The 23059-nt window shown below is 37.8% G+C and overlaps 1 protein-coding gene across 2 annotated transcripts in view; it reads left to right on the top strand.

The window, feature by feature from the left end:
- The window catches only part of LOC134854659 (glutamate receptor-interacting protein 2-like), a 132033-nt gene extending 109820 nt beyond the window's left edge, over positions 1-22213 (top strand). For both annotated transcript variants that reach the window (XM_063871006.1, XM_063871005.1), the window contains 5 exons: positions 216-378; positions 741-938; positions 2086-2428; positions 2676-3068; positions 21747-22213. In XM_063871006.1, the coding sequence (XP_063727076.1) occupies positions 216-378; positions 741-938; positions 2086-2428; positions 2676-3068; positions 21747-22082 (1433 nt within the window). In that variant the 3' untranslated portion in view covers positions 22083-22213. The remainder of the gene's footprint in view (positions 1-215; positions 379-740; positions 939-2085; positions 2429-2675; positions 3069-21746) is intronic.
- The last annotated feature ends 846 nt before the right edge of the window (positions 22214-23059 follow it).

The following is a 23059-nucleotide window of genomic DNA, read 5'->3' as shown; positions in this document are numbered from 1 at the left end:
TTCAAACTTAGAACTCATTTAAATAAAAGTTCCCCTTTTCATTAAAAGTGTAGCCTAAAATTTTTTATTGTTTTTAAAAAACTGAATTATTGGCTTTTTTATGAATCGGTTATGACTGCTAAAAACTTCCCTGAAATAAACAATGCTAATGCAATTTTGCAAAATAGGAGGTAGAAAAAGAATAATATATCTAAACATTTCTTACTGTTTTTCAGCATCGCCTTACAGACGAAGTGGAGAGTGCCTGGTAATTCTTGAAGTGGTGCCTGGATCAGTGGCTCATAGAACTGGAACCATCTCGCCTGGAGACAGACTCCTCTCCATCAATGGAATCTCACTCGCAAACAAAGCAGTCGAAGAAGCCTACAACATCATGAGGTATGCATTTCTTGTTACATAGTCGTGTTTAAGCCCCATTTACTATTTCTAAACTAATTCGACCAATTTGTACACATTTTTGGTTAATAATATTGACTATTCAAATCTCAAACGGCAACAACATGGTCAAAGGCATCAGTTCCCGAAGGAGGCAGGGTCGTGTTTTTAGACCTATTCAGAGAAAATCGTGCCAACTAAAAATTTTGTCAGAAAATTGTTCTAAAATGCCCGTTTTTGGAAACATTCTGTCAGAAATTTAGGCCATAAGTTTTGTTTTCTCGGTGGAACACACCGTGCATAGTAACTTTCTTGTGACGCTAAGCTAAATTAATAAATTAAGTCTTTCGAATTTATATTTGAAGGTCAACGAAGGAGAATGTGGTGACGTTGTCACTAGAGAAAGACGACGAGTTCTCGGAGCATGGTCCGAATGCGCACAACATGTACTCGGTCGAGCTCAGACCCAACTCGGGCAGACTGGGCATCACATTGAGTGGGAGTGAGGAACCATTCGACCCCATCCTCATTGCAGCCATAGAGTCCGGATCTGTAGCCGACAGGTCAGCATCACTCTGGCTCTTTTTAACTCACCCCAAATACTCCCGCTACTTTTAATTCACCCCAAATACTCTGGCTACTTTTAATTCACCCCAAATACTCTGGCTACTTTTAATTCACCCCAAATGCTCTGGCTCTTTTTAATTCAACCCAAATACTCTGGCTACTTTTAATTCACCCCAAATGCTCTGGCTCTTTTTAATTCAACCCAAATACTCTGGCTCTTTTTAATTCAACCCAAATACTCTGGCTCTTTTTAATTCACCCACCTGCGACTTTTTAGTAGGCTCATAATGTCCGATTATAACATGGTAATTAGTTTAATCCAGTCATGTTTGTGCACACGTTTAATCTTCTAAAACCACTCGCTACACCAAAATGTTTGGGGGAAAAGGGCAAAACTGTTCATTTAGATGGGAAGAATAAGTTTTGAGCTCAGCTCTTTGCGTAAATCCGCTGTTGTGGCCTTGCTTTAGAGTTACATCAATTTTTTTGTGTTTTTTTTGTCGTCTGAGAATTTTAGTTCCACACTCAGCCAAGGAGATCAAGCAAAGACTATATTCCGACGCATTGTTGTTCCGACTATTGCATTTTATACAAGGACTGACGAAAATACCTAAGCTCTACTTTTTTGCTCAGATTCATTATCACAGCACGCCGAAAAAACGACAGCACACAAAGATAATTTTGCTGTCATTTTTTAAGACTGGTCGGAGCATTCTGTGCTGCTTGCACAGTAACCGGCTTGCCTTGTTTTCGATTGTGTTTTGCTTAAAATTCTGAAATGTGTTATCAAAAATCATTTTTAATAGTTTTCTCCAATAAGAAAATGCACTAATTAGTTTCACAATATTTTTTTCTTAACATTTATTGCTTTTTTTACATACTCTGACGATGATATCAAGTTTTGAAAACCCTTTTTCGAAAACTTGATCCCAAAAAAAGCTCAATGCTTCTCTTCGATAAATTTCTGTATAAAAGAAGATAAGCTGATGAACATTGCAATTGATGTATTTTTTCACTGTTTTCTACTAAAACTCGTTTTTTTAGGAACCGATGATTACTTCAGGATTGACGTTTTACATGGATTGACGTTTTTTTTTTCATGGATTGACGTTCATGGATTGACGTTACATATATTTTTTTTAGGATTGACGTTTTACATGTGAATGATCAACTTGTCGAAATATGTGGGTGCAGCCTTCGAGGTAAAACAGTGAAAGACGCAGTGTCCATGCTACAGAGAGCAAGAGGCTCGGTCCAACTCAAGATACTCCGCAAGTTCGACCACTCCCATTCCAACCAGGAAAGTGGCTTCTCATCCATGAAAAGTGCCCAGTCAGAGAGTCCTCAAGATGACGTGTTGTCCCAAGACAGTACTGTGTCTAGTCCAAATGACACCCCTAGGAAGAGGAGAGTCATGGATAAGTTGGGGGAGTTGAGTCAGGTGCATCATGGTCATGGGCATCTCAGCAATCACACTCACTTGCCCGTAAGATTTTTTAAACGTTCGGGTCGCTATCCTTAAAACAAAATTTTATTTTTGTTTGTATTCAATGCAATTAATGAAGTGTTCAAAACTAAGCTCCTGCATAATGATGCTCAAAAACAGAACAAAGTAAGAAATATCTATTTTTTTATATAGAAGCATTCACAAGAAACCGAAGAAAGAATACGAACCGTTTTTCAGTAAAGAAAAAGAAACGCTGCATAAACATTTCTTGAAGAATTGTTTTTAGGAACCAATAATTGTGAACGGAAATTTGATCACACCCGAGCGACTGAGCAACGGAAACCACGACTCATCCCTCCTCGCCAGCACAACCCCCCAAAAGATGTCATCTCATACCTCCTACTCCGAAAAACCGAAGACTAACTCGACTCTCTCACGAATAAATACAATGAGTTCGGATAAAACCCGAGGTAGTGATTCGTCGAACCACGAGAGCGGCTCGAACGGAAGTTCGACTACGGAAGTGAAACGAATCAGTTTGCAGAAGAGTGCGAAGTATAGGGATTTTGGATTCAGTGTTTCAAACGGAGACGGGGGCTCAGGAATCTTCATCAACAGTATCAGACAAGGAGGGTTGGCTCAATCAGGAGGCTTGCTCCCCATGGACAAGGTATTACAGGTGAGGCTTTCATTTTTGATTGTTGTATTCATCTTATTCTAGAATGTCCGTTAATGTGAGAGCTTCTTTTTAAAATGCCGTTTTTTAGCCTCTTCAGATCATTTTGAAAAAGAACGTGTTTCGCACCATCCCTTATTTTTAGTATTTCTTTGCGTCTTGAGGAATATTTTACGGTCTGTTAGTCGATTGAAATAGTGCCAAAGGGGACTTTTTGGTGTTATGGGGGGGGGGGGGGAGTAGTATTGTATCGTGTCCCGGATCCTAAGGGGGGGGTCCTTCCTAAGGGGGGGTCCTCACGTAAAGCAAAATCCTAGGAAAGGGGTCCTTAATTTTTTGGAGGACCCCTATCCTAGGATTTTGTAAATGATCGCAAGTTCCCACCCCTAAAGTAAAAGACCCCCTCCTTAGGATCTTGTTAAGCTGAGCTCAACAACCGGGACGCGATACAATAATTCCTTCTAATTCCTTTGAAAGCGGTCTCTTTTCCCGCGATAATTAAAATTAATCGTCCTAATTCCTGAACTTTTCTTTTTTCGTCCTAGTTTCATGTGGATATCATTTCCTGGCTTTCTTTCTTTTCGTCAAAGATTTGTCATGCTATTAAAGTTTATTATTCAAAACAAGCCTAAGGATTTCACACATTTGTTTGAATTAACACTTGGTTTGTGTCTACTAGTTTATTTGCCTGAAGCTATTTATGTTAAAACAGTGATTGAGCTCAATACGAGTATTTTATTAGTTGTAAATTGGTAAAAACCAAAACATATACAAGTCGAAGTATAAAAAGGACGAAGAGTAAAAATCATCTGAAAATATATGTTTCAGACTTTAATGTTTATTGTTTTGGTTTTCTTTGCGGTGTTTTTTAGATGGTCGTTCTTCTGAAGCTTCAGATAAAATAAATGGGTTTTTTATAGGGGGACGTTCACGGACTCGGCTACTAGAAGCTTCTTCTTCTTCTTGCAGCTCTGCTTCTGAGTAGGGTCGCTGTAAAAATCCCCAATCCGGGAGTGTAAAATCGGGAGAACTGTTATCAGTTTCATTGTATGAGTTGGCCCACTCGGTGTCCATGTAAATGTCTTCTAGAAAAGCATTTTCTTCAGCGGCTTTATGGCCAAAGGGCACTGTCGAAATTCCGTCGAAAAGTAGAAAACGTTTTGAGTCGAATGGTGATAATGCAAGTTTGTTTTGTTTCACTGTCATATTGGTGTGACCTTTCGAAACTATATTATAGTTGTATACTCTCATTGTTTTTCCAGTGAATAATGTGTCCCTGAAGGTTTGGTGGACCAGTTCTCTCTGTGCACTCCGTTTAATTCCTTTGGCACTCAATTTTTGAGTGCCTTCTAAACAATAGCAAAATTATTATTCTTTTCTACAACGTTGGGGATAGCTTCATTTCACTTCAGCAACTCAATTTATACCGAACAAAATTTGATTCATTTTACCAAAAAAGAGCAGAAGACTCTAAATTATGATTAAAAAAGAGGAAACAAGAGGGAATATGTTGTCAGATAAATCAACGTTTAGGCAACATTGTATAATGTTGCCTAAATCAGCTAAATGCCCATAGTTTAATGCAACAAATTAAGGGGTGTAGGTAGGTTGGTGGTGGTATTTTTGTTCTGTAAAAGGTAGGAATGGGGGGTGGAAGGGTGGCTTAAATTTTATTTACCATTAAGGACGACCGAATATAGTTTCGGTTTTAGGGCGATGAATTCTCTGATCGGCTTCCCACCAGTCTCGTCTTTGAACTTCAGCACAACTTTCTTGTTGGTATCCTCGAACAAGAAATGGTCCTTATCGTAATTTGAAAAGTCGAAATCAGCTTTTATTTTCTCCAAGTCTCGGTAAACGTCATCAGTTTTTATGGCGTAAATAAAACTATCCGTGTCGGAGTAAAGGAGTTCCAAGTTTAGATTTGGTTTCATTTTTTGATAGTGAAACTGAAACATGAAACGCTTGGCGAGGTCTAGGATGGTCGCACCAACTATCATAGGTTTATCCCACAATATTTTTGTTACTGAAAAGCTAATTGTGGCTAATTGATCGTCAATGATTTGAAAGCTTTTCATTGTGCTCAGAGCTGTTTTTTGTAAAAGTTCTCTCTCATTCCTTACAATCTCCAGCTTCTTTCTTCCTAACTTAGACTCCATTGTCTTACCGAAAGCTGAATTAACAATTAGCTTGTAGAAGTTCTCCTGGAATTTATTTACCGCGGCTTTTCGTAGGCGGGTGTTGAGGTCGACAAAGGGTGCCATCCAGTGACTTTGGCGGAACTGAAGAACTTTTCCGAGGTGAGTTATTTTCATTCCTAGCTCATGGTACAATTTTAGGGTAAGGTAGTGCAAAACATAACCTTCTTTAGGATGCAAGGTCTGTAGAAGCTTTGGCACTTTTGGCAGTGTGGTGATTCCCAATTTTCCCAACATGTCGACTTGCTCGTTGCTCATTGCACCGATGTCCACTACTTCACGAGAGGGGGCAAGGGGGTAATCAGCAAAGAAGTCGTGAAGCTCTTCGGGTATGGTTAAATTGACTTCAACTATATAACCCCATTCTGATGTTTCGCTGGTGAGCAGTATGTCTGCCAGACTTTTTTCAACTATTGAAAAATCGTTTAAGGGCAAAGGGCAGTGTTTCATTATCCCCCCGTACAAATTGTTTGCATCAATATTGAGGATGTAGCTTGATGGTTCTGAGGGCGAAAAATCGTCGAGGTATTTATTGTTTGCTTTGTAAAATCGGCGCGCGTAAATCGACGACATGCCTCCTCGTATCATTCGCTGCACAAGGTCTAGATGTTCACGGTCCGTTAAGAGTTTCAGTTCGGGCTTACAAACTTTTAGAAAGGCGTCCCCGGAAAGGTTACTTGCCGTGAAGTAACAGGCGCAATCCAGCCCGTATGTTTGATAGCAAACTTCACGAAAAGCTTCGAAAACGGAAGCAAGCAATAGCACATCTGTAGTCAAGTACAAGTCGTGGTAATCACCAAGTGAGCCACACTTCAGTTCGGTGAAAACTTTAAGGGCATGATTGTACTCGCTTCTTGAAACACTCACATCCCCTCCTGTTAGACTATTTTTCCACATTGCTCGTGGGGGAAGGCGAGTTTCTCGGAATTTTTCGAATGAGTTGAAGTATGAGTAGGGGTAATGCCCTTTCTGTTTCAACAGACTGACTTTTTCACGTGAGTGGCCGAGTTTTTCAAAATAGTTCTCCAGCAGAAAAAACTTTTCGTTGGGCAAATTATCGACAAGTTTTGCCAACGATGCCAGCATGAACCTATACGAATCGATGAATCTCAGATTTTCGTAGAGTTTTTTGATTTTTCCGTTTTTGTCCGTGTACGTTTTTATGTAGACTGAGATTGTCAAGGATATATATTTTTCTTCAGATGCGGGTATTACGGAAAAAGTGTTTTCCGAATCGCTTTTTGCCAGCGCTTTGATTATAAAGTGTAAATCATAATTTGACAAATTATGAGCTACCACTGGAATGTAATTTGTTGTTTTTCTATTAACGTTACACTCATTGTGTGCCCAACCCAGAAACTTGTTGGTGTAATGGCAATGATCAAGTACCACTTGATCATTGTCGGAAAAATCATTCTCGCATATCCAACAAATTGTAGCATCTTCCCGTTCCTGGTCTGTTATACCAGTGAAAGTGTAATATTTCCTTTTTTCTACGTAAATTTGTCTCGCTAACGATTCAAGGGAGCTAATTAGCTCTTCCATCACATTCGGTCCTCTTTTAAGCTCAAACTTTAACAGGTCTTTTTTCTCAAATTCGATTACTGCTAACGCGTAGCCGCACGGTTGATGGATTTCAATTGTTTGCGTGCTAGATTTTCGCGGATCAGGTTGCGGTCCGTATACTGGTAAGAGCAGTGACTCCAAATCAAAGTAGATTACTCTGGGTACGTACCAACGAGCTGTTAAGTTTTTGAACTTGTGGTCATCTTTTCCCGGCTTGGGCATTGTTATGACGACATCTTCGTCTTGGTAGCACAGTTCTTGATGTCTTCTCAAAGTTTCGAATGAAGCGCATGTGTGGAAACATTTGCGACAAATCTCAGATTGAAATCGGTGCACTTTGTGCCGCACGTACTCGACCAGTTTCTGGAGATCACTTATCAACACATAGTGATATTTTGATCCATCTGTCAGCAGCAACAAGTCCACAATCAGGCTAGTAGTGAATCTGCTCGATACTCTTATGGGCAACAATTCGCCATCGTTGTACCTGAACAGAAAAATAATTTTTATACCTAGGTTTGAAATGAAATAAAAAGGGTGTTTGAATAGGTGAAGAACATTATTGAAGGAATTTTAAAATTTTTAGAAGGAAATTAGAATTTGCTTACCGGAAGACGTTGATTTGACAATTGTTCAACTTTTCAAATCTGTCCATATCCATCAGACCCATTGGCATTTCGTATTCCCCATTGATTTTCACAATTCCTTCTTTGTCGAGATTGTAGGTTGAGACTTTGTTTTTCTCCAGCCACCGTCTAGATGTGGGGTAGAGGGCCGGCTCATTCACATTGTGATATGCGGCAACAAAGGAGTAGAGAAAGCAACGGTCATCATCTTTAGTGTTGATATTTGTGAGCAGAGTAGATGCTGCGCTGAGTGCATCAGGTAGCTCGAGGTAGGATCCTGCTCTTATTGGTGAGAAGGCCGCGAAACTGATTTGCAATTTTTCAATTCTGTCAATAATCCATCCGCTACCATGAGAAGAGAACGAATTGACTTGGTTGACCATATGTTCAATCAGTTCCAAGAATTGAACCCCAGCTATTCCCTCGAAGTACACTGTCAATGTCTTAGTGTTCAGAAACAGCATGGTCCTTTCGAAGTTTCCACTGTCCCCGTCTTGCACAGTGGGAATTTTGATCATTCGCACTTCCACATGGAATTGCACCTTGTTCGGACCCTCTTTGACCCTTTCCAGTATAAGAGCATCTATTTCCTCCTTGTTTTGCATCATGACTTGAAGCAAATCCATTTCTTTTTCACCAACTTTGAGATCGTATCGACGCAATTTGCCTCTGAACGCGCTTTCCGTTGGGGCAGCGGAAGACGTCGTCTCAATGCCGTCCCAAACAGGCAATGCGTGCTTCTTCAGCAAGTGTTGTCCATAGCTTTCCGCGGTGAGAAATATTGTATGGCAATAGATACAATGACTATTCGAAGTCATGTCATGTACCAGCTCGACGTGCTCTCGGGCTTCCGACAAACTCTCGAATGACTCTAGACACTCATCGCAAACAGTTTGAGGAGGAGGGGGAGGAAGGATCTTGTGAACTTTTTGCTCATGTCTTCTCAAGTTCCTTTTAGAGCTCAGTATTTTTCCGCACTGCTGGCAAGGAACAGGTGTCGCGATAGAAGTAGAGTTCGGCATTGTTTGTTGAAGTTACTGAAGTAATTCAGGAAAATTTCAAGAAAATTTAGGAGAATTTCAAGTAGAACTGGTTATGGAAAAGCAAAAGCGAGAAGTGACTAGCACCAAAAAACTTTGCGGGTAAGGGCAAGTAGAAGCCATTAACGAGAGTTATACTTCGCCGTCTTGGCAATAAGTCTTTTCCTTTCCAAAAACAGGGTTTATTCTAGCTTTAAGCTCTATATGTCTCATCACTCTGCTCAAGTGGAGGGGTTTTGTATACTAAAAACTGATTCATTTACAGCCTCAAACTTTTGCTGTTAATTTTAAGGGTTAGCGATAAAATTTTGGCTTTTTTTAGGCGACTGGTTTAGACTTTCAATTAACATTTCAGCACTAAATTACAAAATTTAATGCTTAGAATGATTCAGATAGAGCCTAAAACTTTTTCTGACTAATTTTAACCGTGAAACAGTAATTTCCTAATGATTTCAAGCCCACTTCTTGGTTTGCGTAAATAGGTATAATAAAAAGTAGATTTATGAGATAAAAGTATTCAGAAAGTAAAGCCCTCAACTAACTAATTAAGTTGAAAAAATAGTAAACTTAAAAAATGAAAATTTTGCAAATTTGACACCTTGATAGTTACCGATGCATGATAAGCATAGATTGTCATTTGAATGTGTAAAAGATATCGGAATCAAAGTTTCCTTCATGTCATTCGGTGTCCCGTGAAACATTTCATATCATGTCCTTCGAAATATTAAGGCATGGCCGTTTGGTTTAAGGGGCAATAGCTAACCCGGCGTTGCTCGTCGCTACGCTCCTCGGGAACGCCTCCCGTTCTGTAATTTCAAGTGAAATTTTTTTTTTCAAAATAAAGGAAAACCTCAAACTTTTTATGTTGTGAAAAAAGGAAAAGTAATGTTTAAAAAAGTGTCTTTTAAATCTATCAACAAAAAAACCAGTAAGTTTTGTGGGACCTCGAGCACAGTTCTACTGGTCAAGTTCGAAATTTAAAAAACATAATTTTTTAACTTCTTTTTTCCTTCATTTTTAGCTTGAATTATTCGTTCGTTTTAAATTCAAGTGAATGTGGTTTGAAATTTTTAGGAGCTATCTGATACGTAATTAGGACAAGCGTAGAAATTCAAAAAAAAAAAAACAATTATAGCCCAATCAATGAGAGTAGACGCCTGAAAAGTTGTGATTTTTTGAGAAAATCTGATTTTTGTGAAAATATTGAAAAAAAAAATTGGGAAAAATTTTTTTTTCTCTCCAAATCCATTGAAACTACCCTCAATCAATTTGCCATGAATTTCTGAGCAGGGTTAAGGGTCATGTTCATTTTTCGAAAAAAAAACATAATTTTTTTTTTTTCACATTTTTACCAAAAAATTGTCCGTTTTTCACCCAAAACATGTATATGAATGTAATATAATGCAGATTTATGGCTTAAAACACTCTCTGTTACTTTGCGTAAGACCTGGCTAACCCCACCGGGCACAAAGTATGATGAGAGAGAGAGGACAGAGAGTGTTTGATAAAAAAGCCAAATAAATATGGTTGGACTACCAACAAGAAAATGTTGGACCCTTCCATATTTATCTTTCTTTTGAAAAGAAAGCAATATCCCGAAAAGGATATTCCAAATGGGGTTCACTAGTGAGCAAGTGTATTTATCTCTCTCTCTCTCTCTCTCTCTCTCTCATTCTTTCTCAAAAAACAATTTTAGCGTAAAATTATTCTCGATTTCTGATTTTTTTCTAGTTTTTCTCTAAGATTTTGCTGAAAACTTTACGGGGCAAACTTTAATTGATCTATTAAGCAAAATAAAAACTGAGACAAAAAATATACACACAGTAATGTTAAAACAGCTTAGAAGTCAAATCAAACAAAAATGAAAATATAAAACCTTGGAATAATATTTGAAACAAAAGAAGAAAAGTTTTTTGTTTAAGTTATTAGAAACCTCGAAACTGTAGTTTTCTCTTTTTTGGCGCATAGCAAGCTGCATTTGGAGGAGTGCCTTGAATGAGATCTGGGGTGACTAGATCAATTGTCTCCGCACTAGATGAAACCCGAGCATCCGAATAGGAAGTTGATTGTTCTGGAGTTGAAACTGGTCCCCTAACAAACGACTCGGGAGACATTGCTGTCGGAATATCCCAGTACGCTTCGCGCTCTGCATAGTCACGAATACATCCCTCCTGATTTTCATACAACGGCATTGACTCGCAGTCATACGCGAAGAGAATTTTTCTTGGAGACTGCTCGAGCGAGGTTGTGTCGTTTATCTCCGTCTTTTCTAATGCCGGATAGCTCTCGTGAATAGTGCAACTCTCGTACATTCGTTTTCGATTCTGTCTAAGTAGATCGATGTGATCAAGGAGGTAGTTTGGTAGCATGATATGACTTTTTGTAGTCCATTCCTCGTTTTGATTCTCGTCGTTTTTTCGGGGAGCCAAGTCATTGAACGGACTTGCTGTAGACGGAGAGACTCTCTCTTTCTGTTGATGGATGACTGCAATCGACTCTCTCGTGTATGTTTGGTAGATAATGGTTCTTTCTCGATCAGACACTGAGATTATTTGTAAAGGACTAGTCATGACTTGAAGAGGTTTAAAGTTTTGTTAAAATGAAATGACTGAACTACCGAAATGAAATTGAGAGAATGAAAAGTATGAAAAGTTTATTAATGAAAATGAGATCAGGAAAGGGGTGGCATAGTTCAATTAGGTCAAAGCTAATAACTTTTTAGGCGAGGCTATCAAATTTTATTCATTCTTTTAAGCATGACGCCTGAGGTCATGTTAGGAATGAATGTGAAAACCCGATTTTTTAGATTTATGTGACAGCTTTATTATAGTGGCTACGGGCGAAAGCACTCAAAATCAAGTTTTCATGATAGTTTGCCAGACATTCATTGTTATGCTGTTAGAAATTCATTACCATGATTCATAACAGTCATTAAAATAACCGTCACAATAAATAACACTAGAAGATTTTTAGAGTATAGCCGGGGGAAAAAGTAACTAAATACCCATATAAAAGAGGTTTATCGTTAAAGAAATTATATCCTTGGTGATTAAGTCTTATCAATATGGCTTAGGGCGCTCGTAAACTTTATCACCTAAATTTTTACTTTGGGAGCGCATGATCTGTCTCGTATACTGTGATCAGTCATTCTTCAACGTTCCACACTAAAAACCAGTTGGTTGTTATTCATTTATAATGTACGCTTCTCTTGACACGGATGTAGACTATTTCGATGATTTTAGGGATATATCTTCGAATGATAAACGTTTAGTTAGAGTCGGTGCAAAAACATTCGCACAGACCGGTACTTACATAACTATCAAATTGTACAAAAAAGACGAAGAGGGAACTTTTAAGTATCGACAAGGAATAACTTTGTCAACTGGTGAATTCGAGTCCTTGGCGGACAATTACACAAAAATTAAAAGGTTGACGAAAGCAAAAAACTGCGACGTGACTGAAAAACTTAGAAAAAAGCGAAACAAATCTAAAAAATCTTCATGCTCTGAAAAGGAATGCGAAAGTGAAAACGATGATAACTGTCGGGTTGTGTAACATTATCAACTCGTTATTCGATTGAAACTTCAAAGCAATGGTTGAAGCAATGTATGAGCAATCCCCTGATTATTTCAAACAATTCCGTAAAAATTACAAATTTTTCATCCTGAATCATGAACCCAACTTTTCAGGCTTCGCTTCAAAAGCAAATTTTGCAGTATCCTCCCATTCGAATAAATTAGATTTTTGCAACCATTCGATTGACAACGAAAAACATTATCATGTGCTGGTCGAATTTACGAAAGAGTCTACCGATTTACTTAACAAGATGACTTCAAAAGCCTTCGTTGTTCCTTGTCTTCTCTCTACATTCAAATATTTAATTTTGGGTTGCTCCAACTATGAATTGTCTGGCCCTCTGATGGAAAAACTGAAAATAGCTGTGAATTATAACTCTATCAACAACTTAGATGTTAGTGGTGTTCCAGTTCGCAGACGATTGCCTCAAGTTTGCTTCGGCTCGCAGACTAAATCTGTTCAAACTCAAACTGACCTGATTACTAACGTAACAATTGAACGCTTTACTAATATTTTGAATGGTGAAAACGCTGCTGAGTTTTCTAAAATAATTGACATAATTTTAAGTGGGTATGGTTGTATGGAAATTGATTCAAACACTTTGTTTGTGAAATTTATCATGGAGAAGAAATTCAAGTTTTAAATATTGGTTTTCTTTCGCTCTTGTATACTACAAGAAAAAAAAAATTGTTACTACACAAGCGGGAGGCGTTCCCGAGGAGCGTAGCGACGAGCAACGCCGGGTTAGCTATTGCCCCTTAAACCAAACGGCCATGCCTTAATAATTCGAAGGACTTGATATGAAACTTTTCGCGGTTCACATAAACTTGCAGAAAAAAACTTTGTTGTTAATAAGAATGAATTGAAAAAAAAAAAACGAATTTATAAATTTTACAAAAACATCAATAAATTAATTTAGAATAACATATGTTTGGCAAATCTTATCAAATCATGATCATTAAGTTTGAAACCTATTGGAAATTTGTTTGTAATTATAACATGAGCAACATAAATACAATAAAGTCCGCATAACACTGAATCAGCTGATTGTATTGGTTTTTTCAACAGTAGCTGATTTCCCTCGTGAATTGTTCGTCGCATATTCTTGTACACGAGGGGATAATCACATAATCGTTTACCTAGAGGATCTGCGAAGAATATCTGTCCTCCAGCTTGAGCAAAAAGCAACCAGTGGGTTCCAGGTTGATCCGATGGTGAGTCATTCATAATCATGAACGTATTATCGTTTTTCAGTACTGAAGAGCATGGCAAATCTGCCGGAAAAACACCTCTAAAGCGATGTTTCAAATGTTTACAACGGTTAATAATTTCTACTAGTTGAAGATTATCCATGTCTATCTTAGGTCATAAGAGTGTTTTTGGTAATTTTTCTATCTGAACGCACATAAACTGTTGATGCACGCTCTCCCATAAACAATAACTCGACGTTATTAGCGAGACCTGCGTCAAACTTGAGTTCGAGCGAAATAGTGCAATTGGTCAATTCAGGATGAATAAAATCGTGTGAAGCCTCCTGAGTAGACGTGAGATCAAAAGCCATAATATAATGATTATCATAATTAGCGAGACTGATTCCATGACTAGTGTTTAAAACAAAATCAAGAGCCTCAAGCGTATTGTAATAAATTCTTTTATTGTCTGATGTTGAGATGGGAGTTCCGGCAATGGGTAGACCGTTTCTGTAAACAATGATCTCATTCAACCCAAATTTCTGGTAATGAAAAGGGTTTGTTCTATTAGTACCCAAATATGCTTCGTTTATGCTCATTGCTACTATCATTCTTCGAACAGGTTCTTTTGCAAAAACATCCTCTTGTCGCCAGCTTTGTACTCCTGCAGTTGCGAGAAACGTTTTTGGTACTACTTCGATGTAATTGTAAATTGCCGGGTTCTTCAACAAAGTTTTTTCTATTGATGAGAGAACATAGTCAGTCACAGTCATCTTTCTGACATAGAGGTTAGCTTCGATTATTTGGACCTTGTAGTGTTTAGCTGCATCTTCAGATATGACAACAAAATCATTAGGAGAACGTCTAAGAGACAATCTTATTGTCACACCGCTAAGTAGATGCTTGTCACACGACAAAAAATCGCAAGCAATTTTACCAAATAGCTTCAGCTCGCTCGAGGCCGCAACGAGACCTTTACGCTCCGTAACATCATCAGCTCTCCTTCCAGCACCGTCAATGGCTGATGGATTTTCTTCATAATAATAACCTTGACAAGCCAACCATGTTTTCTTGGCATCATTACCGTATGAAAACTCGGTCTCAATAAAGCTTTTATGGGCAAAATTAGCATTGGTAGTTGATATTTTTTCACCATTCAGAGACAGTGTACACTCAGAAAATAATGAAGATAAAGGATTGTTAACAAAATACGGCGTATCTCTGTTTGCCGCCTCTGTAGCATGTGTTCGAAGCACGTTTCCATTGCTTCGAACAATTCGTGCAACTATTTCCAAACGAGTACGTTGAAGATCGATGAAATTATTTCTGTCGCCGAGTACTTCAAACTCTAGCATAGGACCATCAGGGGAGTAGGAAGGTCCAATTTTTTGGGTGAATGCATTTTCAAAAGTGACAAGCAAAGGCGGTTTCTCAAATAAGTCCAAGGAGCTGTGAGTTGCTTCACTCGGGATTAAATTAGAAATCATTTTTAACCCTTGTAAAGAAATCGGAGCGACTTCTCTGTGCAGTTCGTTTTCTGGGAATGACGCGTCTCGTTTTTCGTTTAAACGCCGTCGTTCTTTTCGGATGACTTTTCCGAGATCTACTTCCTCCTCCTACTTGCTTTTTGATTGTTTTTCTAACGGTGCTTTTGAGTGCCTGCTTAGGACTTTTTCTTTTTGTTGCAACTTCTATCAGTTCTGGAGCTGCCTGAAGAAGTAGTTCTTTTCCGATTTTTTTAGCCGCGGGTATCACAAATTTTCGAGCCAGTGGAAGTGCGACTCTTCCTATTCCCAAGGCTAATGCACCGAAGCCACTGCCTCGTTGTCTATAATGCCCCGAGAAATGTGGTAGGTTTGCTTGGTTGTGGTAATATGAATCCATTTTGATCAATTGCTAAACTTTTGAAATTTCAAAGTCAGAACAACTTTTCCCCCTCCAGCGAAAGGAACAAGTCCTCCAGTTTCTGTGCGCAAATTCACAGAAATATTGGAAATATTATTGACCAAAAGTTTTTTAAAATCCAAATTACTAAACACTTTACGATGATTCGGTTCAATTGTACATGCGTAACCGTTTTTCACTCGACGATTTGTATCAATGACTCGTAAAAGGGGTGCTTTTGTGTCTCCGACTATTTGATAATGAATTATGTCCAGATAAATAAACATAAGCTGAGTACCAGCGCATACATCAACGGGATAGTCAGCAATAAGATCTTGGGTAGAGAATGTGCTATGTTTCGTGCTTCCTTGTTTGTAACCTATATGATAACCAGTTCCATCTCTGACGCCTTTGAATCCAAGTAGACTAGGAATTTGCGGGCTTGAAAAAGTTATACCTTCCCAATAATGCAGCCATAAGGAAAGATGTTTGGTTATTGGATCTATTACGTAATCCAATTTCTCTAATTCTGTCTTTCGACGAATCTCGTCCAGTATTTGATCAATGCTCGTATATTCTCCTTTTGTTAATTTTGCTGTTTCTCCAAGGTAAGGTCTGGAGATCTTGTCTTTCTCAACTTTCATGCTTGCTATAACCCGATCTTTTTTGTAGTACACAATGTTGTTGTCAGTTACGTTGTTTATCTGAGTAGGGAAGGTAATTTCTGTAACTGCTACTCTCCATTCACCTTGCAAATTTATTTCTTCACTGAGGAGATTTTTGAAGTTGGCCAGAGTGTTATCCTTAAAAACGTTCATTGATGCAGATGAAACTAGGGTAATTGTGAAGGAAGGGGGAACATTATGGGTGAAAAGACTGTCGGAAGTGCCCTCAGTCATGATTGTCCTTCTCCAGAACGCGAATCAGTTCAGACTCGTAACATTTTCCCTCAATCGGTTCTCTGTTAGAATCAATCAAATTGTATGTTGGGGGATTTCGTGTTGGTATGTCAAAAACTTCAAACACTTCATCGGTGAACGATTGTTTGTAACCCTTGCGAAAACGTATGTCTACTTTGGCAAGTCTAACATAATCACCAACATAAAGCTTTGGACGTCGAACTAACTTCAAAGACTGTTCTGCTCTTAATGAAATCAGGCGAGGAACATCTTTTTTAGTTACTTTATTTGGTGCAAGATTTGTGACACGATTTGTTCTCGAATTAATTGCATTGACAAAATCTTGCAATTTGTCAATGTATGAGTAAGTCCATTTATCCTCCAAGTACTTATAAATAAGATTTTTCAAGGAACGGATATTTCTCTCAGCGAATGCGGACTTTTTCTCGCTCTCTGTGCTATATGTGTTTATGCCTTTCTTTTTACATAATGCTTCGAAGGACCCTTTAAACTCTGTGCCCTTGTCCACCCATACTTTTTCCGGTTGTTTTGTCGTTATCATTAGTTTGAACGCTTCTGCTGTTGTAGTAGCATACTTTGATTTCAAGGGTTGCACTCTGAGATAGCGGGACATGCAGTCAACTGCAACAAGCAGATACTTAACATCATGGTTGTACTGGGCAAGTTTATCAACAAAGGCCAGATCTAATGACCAGATTTCGTCGATATCGTAAACTATGACCTTGAGTCGCGGCGTTTTTCGGATCACAGTTCGATATTTTGTGTAAGCAGGTTCAGTATGAAGGAAATGTTTAACTTTCTTTCGCGACAAATTGCTTGCTTTTATCAAGTTGTTCACACTACCAAATAACGCGGGACCTTTGTCACTGTATTTAGTTTTCAACAATTTTTCTTCAATCTTGGTAATTTTCCCATTGTTTTGTTTGCGCCTTCGTCTTTTCTGACGTTGGAGAATCTGAATCGTTATGGGGCGTTCCGTATGAGTCAGAGCCTTCTTCTGACTCTTTTTCACGTTTTTGGTTTTGGGTTTTTCTATTACCGCTGAGACTTTTTCGTTTGTGTTTTTTACTTCTCTTAAGGTTTGCACTACTTTTTTCCTGCCAAGTGGGCGATGTTGAGCGGGTTCTTGAGGGTCCGGGTTCTCGTTTCTCTTGAGCGTTAAAAGACGCTGACTGAACCGCGTGTTTGGCATTTCGATTTATTACCAGGTTTTCATTCAAGTTGAGAGCAGTTAAAATGTTAATGAACGCCGGATTGTGTAGTTTTTTCGTTGGTTGTTGTATGTCGTATAAAAATATTGTAGCTTTAAGTCCTGTTGGTACTTTATCTACATATATCACCTCATTGTCATGGTTTATGGTTACTCTTTCTGAATTTTCTATAATTTCAAGTACGGTTTTTGCTCTAACAAATTTTTTGTCTTCTAAAACTTGTAACTGTCCTAAAATGCTTTCGGTCTGTCTATTGTGTTTCTCTTCTAGTTTTTCGTCTTTAACACGTTCGACCGGTACTTCTTCATCGTCCGTTAACAGTTTAAGCTGTTCTTGTTGGGGCTCAACATTATCCGTAAATGTTTCCTTCGTTGCAGTAGTCTTACTAGTTTGTGGAGGTAATTGGGGTCTAAGCCGGTTAAGATAGGACAGTTGAGCATTTTTATGTTTAATATTATTATCATGAAGAACACGTGCAGCATGTGGCTGCTCTTTAACATATAAATGTTTCGGAATTAGAATGAATTCTTCAGCAGTCATCATTAAGTTGTGAGATACTTGTAACAAAAATAAAGTATTTGTCGAACTAAATGGAAGCCTTCTTTACTCAAAATAATCGCACGTTTTTTGACAACACTGGTTTTTGGAGTTAATAAGTATTTGTATGCTGTCTCGAATCGTTCGATGTTTGCGATTTTAACGGGTACGTTTCCATTGACTACATTGAGCAAACATTCACAAACAAGTGTTATGATCTCACGATTTGAAGTTTTTCTAATTAATCTTCTTAGCTGGTCAGGTTTCAGTTGTACCATATGCCGCAGAATAGATAAGTTTTTCTTTTTCATTTGTGATTGGAGTAGTTTCTGCTTCAGATAAGGGTAAATAAAAAACTGTTGGCCCAGGTGGTGTGATATTTGAACAATATCTCAAACAATCTGATGTACGGGGGTCCAAGTCGATTAGAAGATGTCCAAAAGAGTCTCTGGTAGCTAATTCGTAACAGTTTCTCAAAAATTTTGATACATTCAATTGTCTTCCTAATAGATCTAGTTGCTGAACGTCGCGAGGCGATTTGAACAGAATGATGTGTGAAGTGTTCAAATCAATCGTACGCGACCATCGACTTTGTTGAAACAAGTTATGCTTAACATATATTACATCTATCCCTCTATGTCTACCCGCTGTCGCTAACCTAACAAATTCCTTGTCATTATAGATGTCTTCACATGAATCATCGAAAACTAGAAGAACATTTTCTAATTTTCTCACAGATTCGAATCCGTCGAATTTCATGAACTCCATATTCACTTCGCGAGAAGACACTTTTTCTGAGAATGCAGGTTGCATCTCTTTGTAAAGATATAGAACGGTTCCAAATTTAGGGTAAAAAGTATTTCCCATCAGAAGTTTCAAAATTAACTCAGTTTTCCCGGATCCTGAAGGTCCCACTATCGCCATAAAAATTCTTGTCGAAGTATCAATCACTTTATTCATATTCTTGGGTTTGGTAGTACGTAACCAACCAAGCCTGATAAAATCGAGAACCAAACTGACGTTTCTTCGCAACTTAATTTAGTGAAAGAAAGTTTGAGAATGCAGAAAGTTAGTAAAATTAGAATTACTACCATTTGCGCAACAAAAACTACTTCAGACCTTGGCAAAGTTACATTGTTACAAAACTTCCATGATTTTTTTTCACTGTTTGTCTCGTTATAAACAAACTCTGTTACTAATGTTGCGTCAGGTTCATCTACTGCTGTTGTTGCTTCTGACATTTGAGAAACTATTTATTCTACAGACTGCGTTAGACTTTTTCTCTCTGCGAATGAAGCTTGTAAAAAATTAAATTACTTTTGAGAACAGTAAAAATTTTCATAACGTGTGAAATCTCTATCATTTATGTCATGCATTTCTAAAACAAAGTTTGCTGGGATATTTGCGGTTTTTTTGTAGTACATTATTTTCTTCACAGTATCCTCTTTCACAATCGTCTTAATCTCATCTGGCAATTCAATGCTGTTTAGATCCATCTGAACTCCTGGCTGACGTTTGGGTACTAAGACTAGTTCGGGAAGACATACTCCTCGCTTGCTGGCTAACATTTCTGATAAACTTGAATCTCTGGAAGTATACAAATTGATCAATAACTGGAAAAAACCTCTTCAACGTAGACAACTCTTCTTCGGAAATTATTATTTGCTCCTTCCTCTGAACAATTTGGCCACTGCAATCAATACGCTCTATTCTCGTTAATGAAATTTTAATATCACCCTCTGGAGTCATCCACGCACAAAGCATTGAATTTTGTGATAGGTATGTCTCCACTTTCGCTGATCTCTCGCTGTTGTTCATTTTTCAACCAATCATAAAAAACCTTGGTTTTCTTCAAGGCACAATGATTCCTGGAGTTGTAATGTGGAATATGTTTATTGCAACTTGGATAATTTTTAAAATATAAGTTTTCAACCCGAGGACAGCCCAAATCATCTAGGTTTTCAATCTTTCGGTCCAAGTACTTGGCCAAAAATTCTGTCTTTTCTTTTCCTTTAGCGTAAAAAACGGCACCAGGATTTCTCAGCACAAAACTCTGAAGTATTTGATTCAAGTTTATATAAAGATAATCACCGTTTTCCCAATGGAGACCGTGTAAATAATTAGTTAACCAGTTGTAAGCTTTTTGTTCAAGCTTTGGTAGTATATTGAAATTCACTGGAGGTAGGAAAATGAGTCGATCGCTGTAGTCTGAAGTTGTTATTGCTAATTCTTTAACCACAAAGGCGTTTTTCTTGTAACGAAAGCCTTCCACGTCAAGCACAACTGATCTCTCGCCTAGCATTCTAGTAAATGATAAACTTCTGGTTTTTTCAACTTAATGAAAAGGCAGAACGCTATTCCACTCAAATGTCCCATTAAGCTGTTGTTACAGTTCCAGGGCAACATGTAACAGTACGTGGGACCCTGTTGATAAAATTCGTGTATAAATCCGGCCGCATCGTGCAAAATAGCGTGCAATCGTAAAATTTTGGAATTTTTCAAATATTTGTCCAAGGAAGAGTTATCAATTCCAATCAAGCCACCATAAGGTCTCAACTTAATTAAAATGTCGTAGTTAAGGTTATCAGAACTAACAAAAAACAGAGAACATGCAGCTAGAAAATAGTTGCGTCGGTTAGAATTATCAGGATAAGTTTGTTTCAAAGACGTATAAATTTCGTGAATTATTTTCAAATCAATAGGAGTTACTCTGCTTTTTTGCAATTTCATTATTTATTTTTTCCAACACCTCTCCAACCTGCTGAATTTCAAGCCAGTGGAAATAAAAGTGACCTTGCAAATACCATTTAGACTCATTAAGATAACGGTGGTAAATAATTAAATAAACCACCGGAAGTTTTTTGTATTTTGATAGCTTGTTGAAACATAGACGGATTTTTCTCTCCAAGTCTTTATCAACCCATAATGAGTTAAAGTCAAACGAATAGTCGAAAACGTTTTCATAATCAGCAATATTCAAATCGCTCACAGTGCCATACTTTTGTTTTGTAGAAATGCACCAAGAGATTTGTTGAAGCTCACTCAAATAAAATTGTTCTTTGAAAATCAACTCGTATTCTTTCTTTGAAATTTCCTTTGCCCTTTCGAGGAAGACGACGTAGCGTTCATTACATAATTTGAAAAATGAGTTTTTTTCTGCGGTTGAAAACACTCTTAATTGTAAATGTTCATTATCAATATCTTCAGTACACCAAGTTCCCTCTAATTTCATTTTTCTTATTTCAAAATTTGACAATTTTATCATTTGGTATATTTTGCCCAGAAACGGCCGCCGCCTTTTGAGAGTAATTTCAATTTACTGCCTTTTCACCATAAAATTTAGGTCAAGTTAAGGAATTAGTTTACTGCTGCCAACAGTTAAGCTACGCTGCCAAAATGGCCGGCGAATTTTTATTATATACCATAAAAGTCAATTCCCCGTTCACTAACAAATTTCAACTAGGTCGAAAGTTCATTTACCCTAAACAAGCATAACAATTAATATGATTCATATAATTAATCAGGACCAATAATTAGGACCCCAAAATTTGGAATTAGAAAGATTTTTGTATCGTGTCCCTTGTTGTTAAGCTAAACTTAGCAAGATCCTAAGTAGGGGGTCTTCTGCTTTTTGGGTGGAAAATCTCTTTCGTTTACAAAATCCTAGGATGAGGGTCCTCCAAAAAATTAAGGACCCCTTTCCTAGGATTTTGCTTTACGTGAGGACCCCCCCCTTAGGAAGGACCCCCCCCCCCCTTAGGATCCGGGACACGATACAATACTACTGGGGGGTAATATCCTCAAGAATCGAATCCCCGCCCCCTCCTAAATCCGCTGCTGGCTAAAATGTTTCAATTCTTTGTTGAAAACTCGAGTTATTAAAGATCGATTGCAAGAAATCCAATCTAATTAACCTGGAGCTGTTTTTTTTAGATCAATGACATGAAATTACCAGAAAACGTGGTATGCGAAAACGTGGTCCCACTAATAGCTAACTCGGGTCCACGAGTCGACATTGTCATCGAGCGTCGTGTGAGCAAATCGACCACTTCGTCTATAAATTCAAGGTCACCGAGTAACGGAAAAGCATCGCCGAATGAATTGAGAAAACAAAGGAGCGCCAGTAGCCCTAACAATGCATGCTCGCCGAATAAAGCGAGCAATGATTTCAAGGGAAATTTGAAGGCGGCCGTTCCTGACTATGCTAATAGTGTTAGCAACCAATTTTACGACAAACTTCACTCATCAAAACCGGGACACGTGAAGTGAAGAAAGATTTTGAAAAAATCAACTCGGTTCCAAGAAAAACTCTTTCAAAGCGTGATTTTCTATTTATAAATTGTCTATTTTGTCTTAGAGTTCATTTTACTGATTGTTAGGGAGAAAATATTTTACTTCGCTTTTTTCAGGTCACGGGCGTGTGCAAAACGTTTCTATAGGGACGGTGGATGGGTGAAACTTTTTTTAACCTTTTAAAGACTCCCAGGTTGACCAGACCTGCTAATCATGCAATTTTCATACATGGAAAAATATTTGTCATACAGTTTCATTATTGTACCGAAAAATGTTTTGTTCCGACCATTGAAAATAGGAACGAACTTTGTATTCGGGTGTGTTGTGTGTTTTTGTTCCGATCATTTGAAAAATGGGGAAGAACTTTGTATTCGTTTTTTTTGTTTTCCACGCAAAATCTGCTTCCACAAATAATCATCAGTGATCTATCACATTGAAACACTTACAGTCATGATTTGAAAACTGTTCAAAAATTTCCCAAAAAACGTTCCCAGTGTTCAGTGTTGAGAAAAACCAGTTTGAAATTTTTGATTTTTGGGATAGTTTCGAGCGACTTAAACGAGCAATCAGGCTTGAAAATAGCTTATCTTAATAGCTTGAAAGCTTAAAATACCTAGTTTTACTCAAGAAAATTTAGTTTTTTGTGTAATTTAAGGCCTTTTTGGAACGAAAAAGTTCAAAAATTCGAAAAAAATGTTTAGTAATTGTTCTACAAAAATTGTTTCCAATATGCTTATTAAACTATGAAACTATGACTGTCAAATAAATTTGAGCTCCAATTTTTTTTGGATCTTTTTATCACACCACGCAAAAAAAACGAGAATATTTAAAGAAAAACTCTACGTTTTTTTTCTTTTTTTTTCAAGTAAGTAACAGGCTATCCTTGTTTCGTTTTCTATTTTGTTTGCAAAATCAGTTGTGCCAGCAGCTAATAATTGAAATGAGTAGAGGGA

This window comes from Symsagittifera roscoffensis, chromosome 9, assembly GCF_963678635.1.
Source record: "Symsagittifera roscoffensis chromosome 9, txSymRosc1.1, whole genome shotgun sequence".
NCBI classification, from domain to species: Eukaryota; Metazoa; Xenacoelomorpha; order Acoela; family Convolutidae; genus Symsagittifera; species Symsagittifera roscoffensis.
Note: the sequence above shows the minus strand (reverse complement) of the source record. Positions and strands in the feature narration are given on the sequence as shown.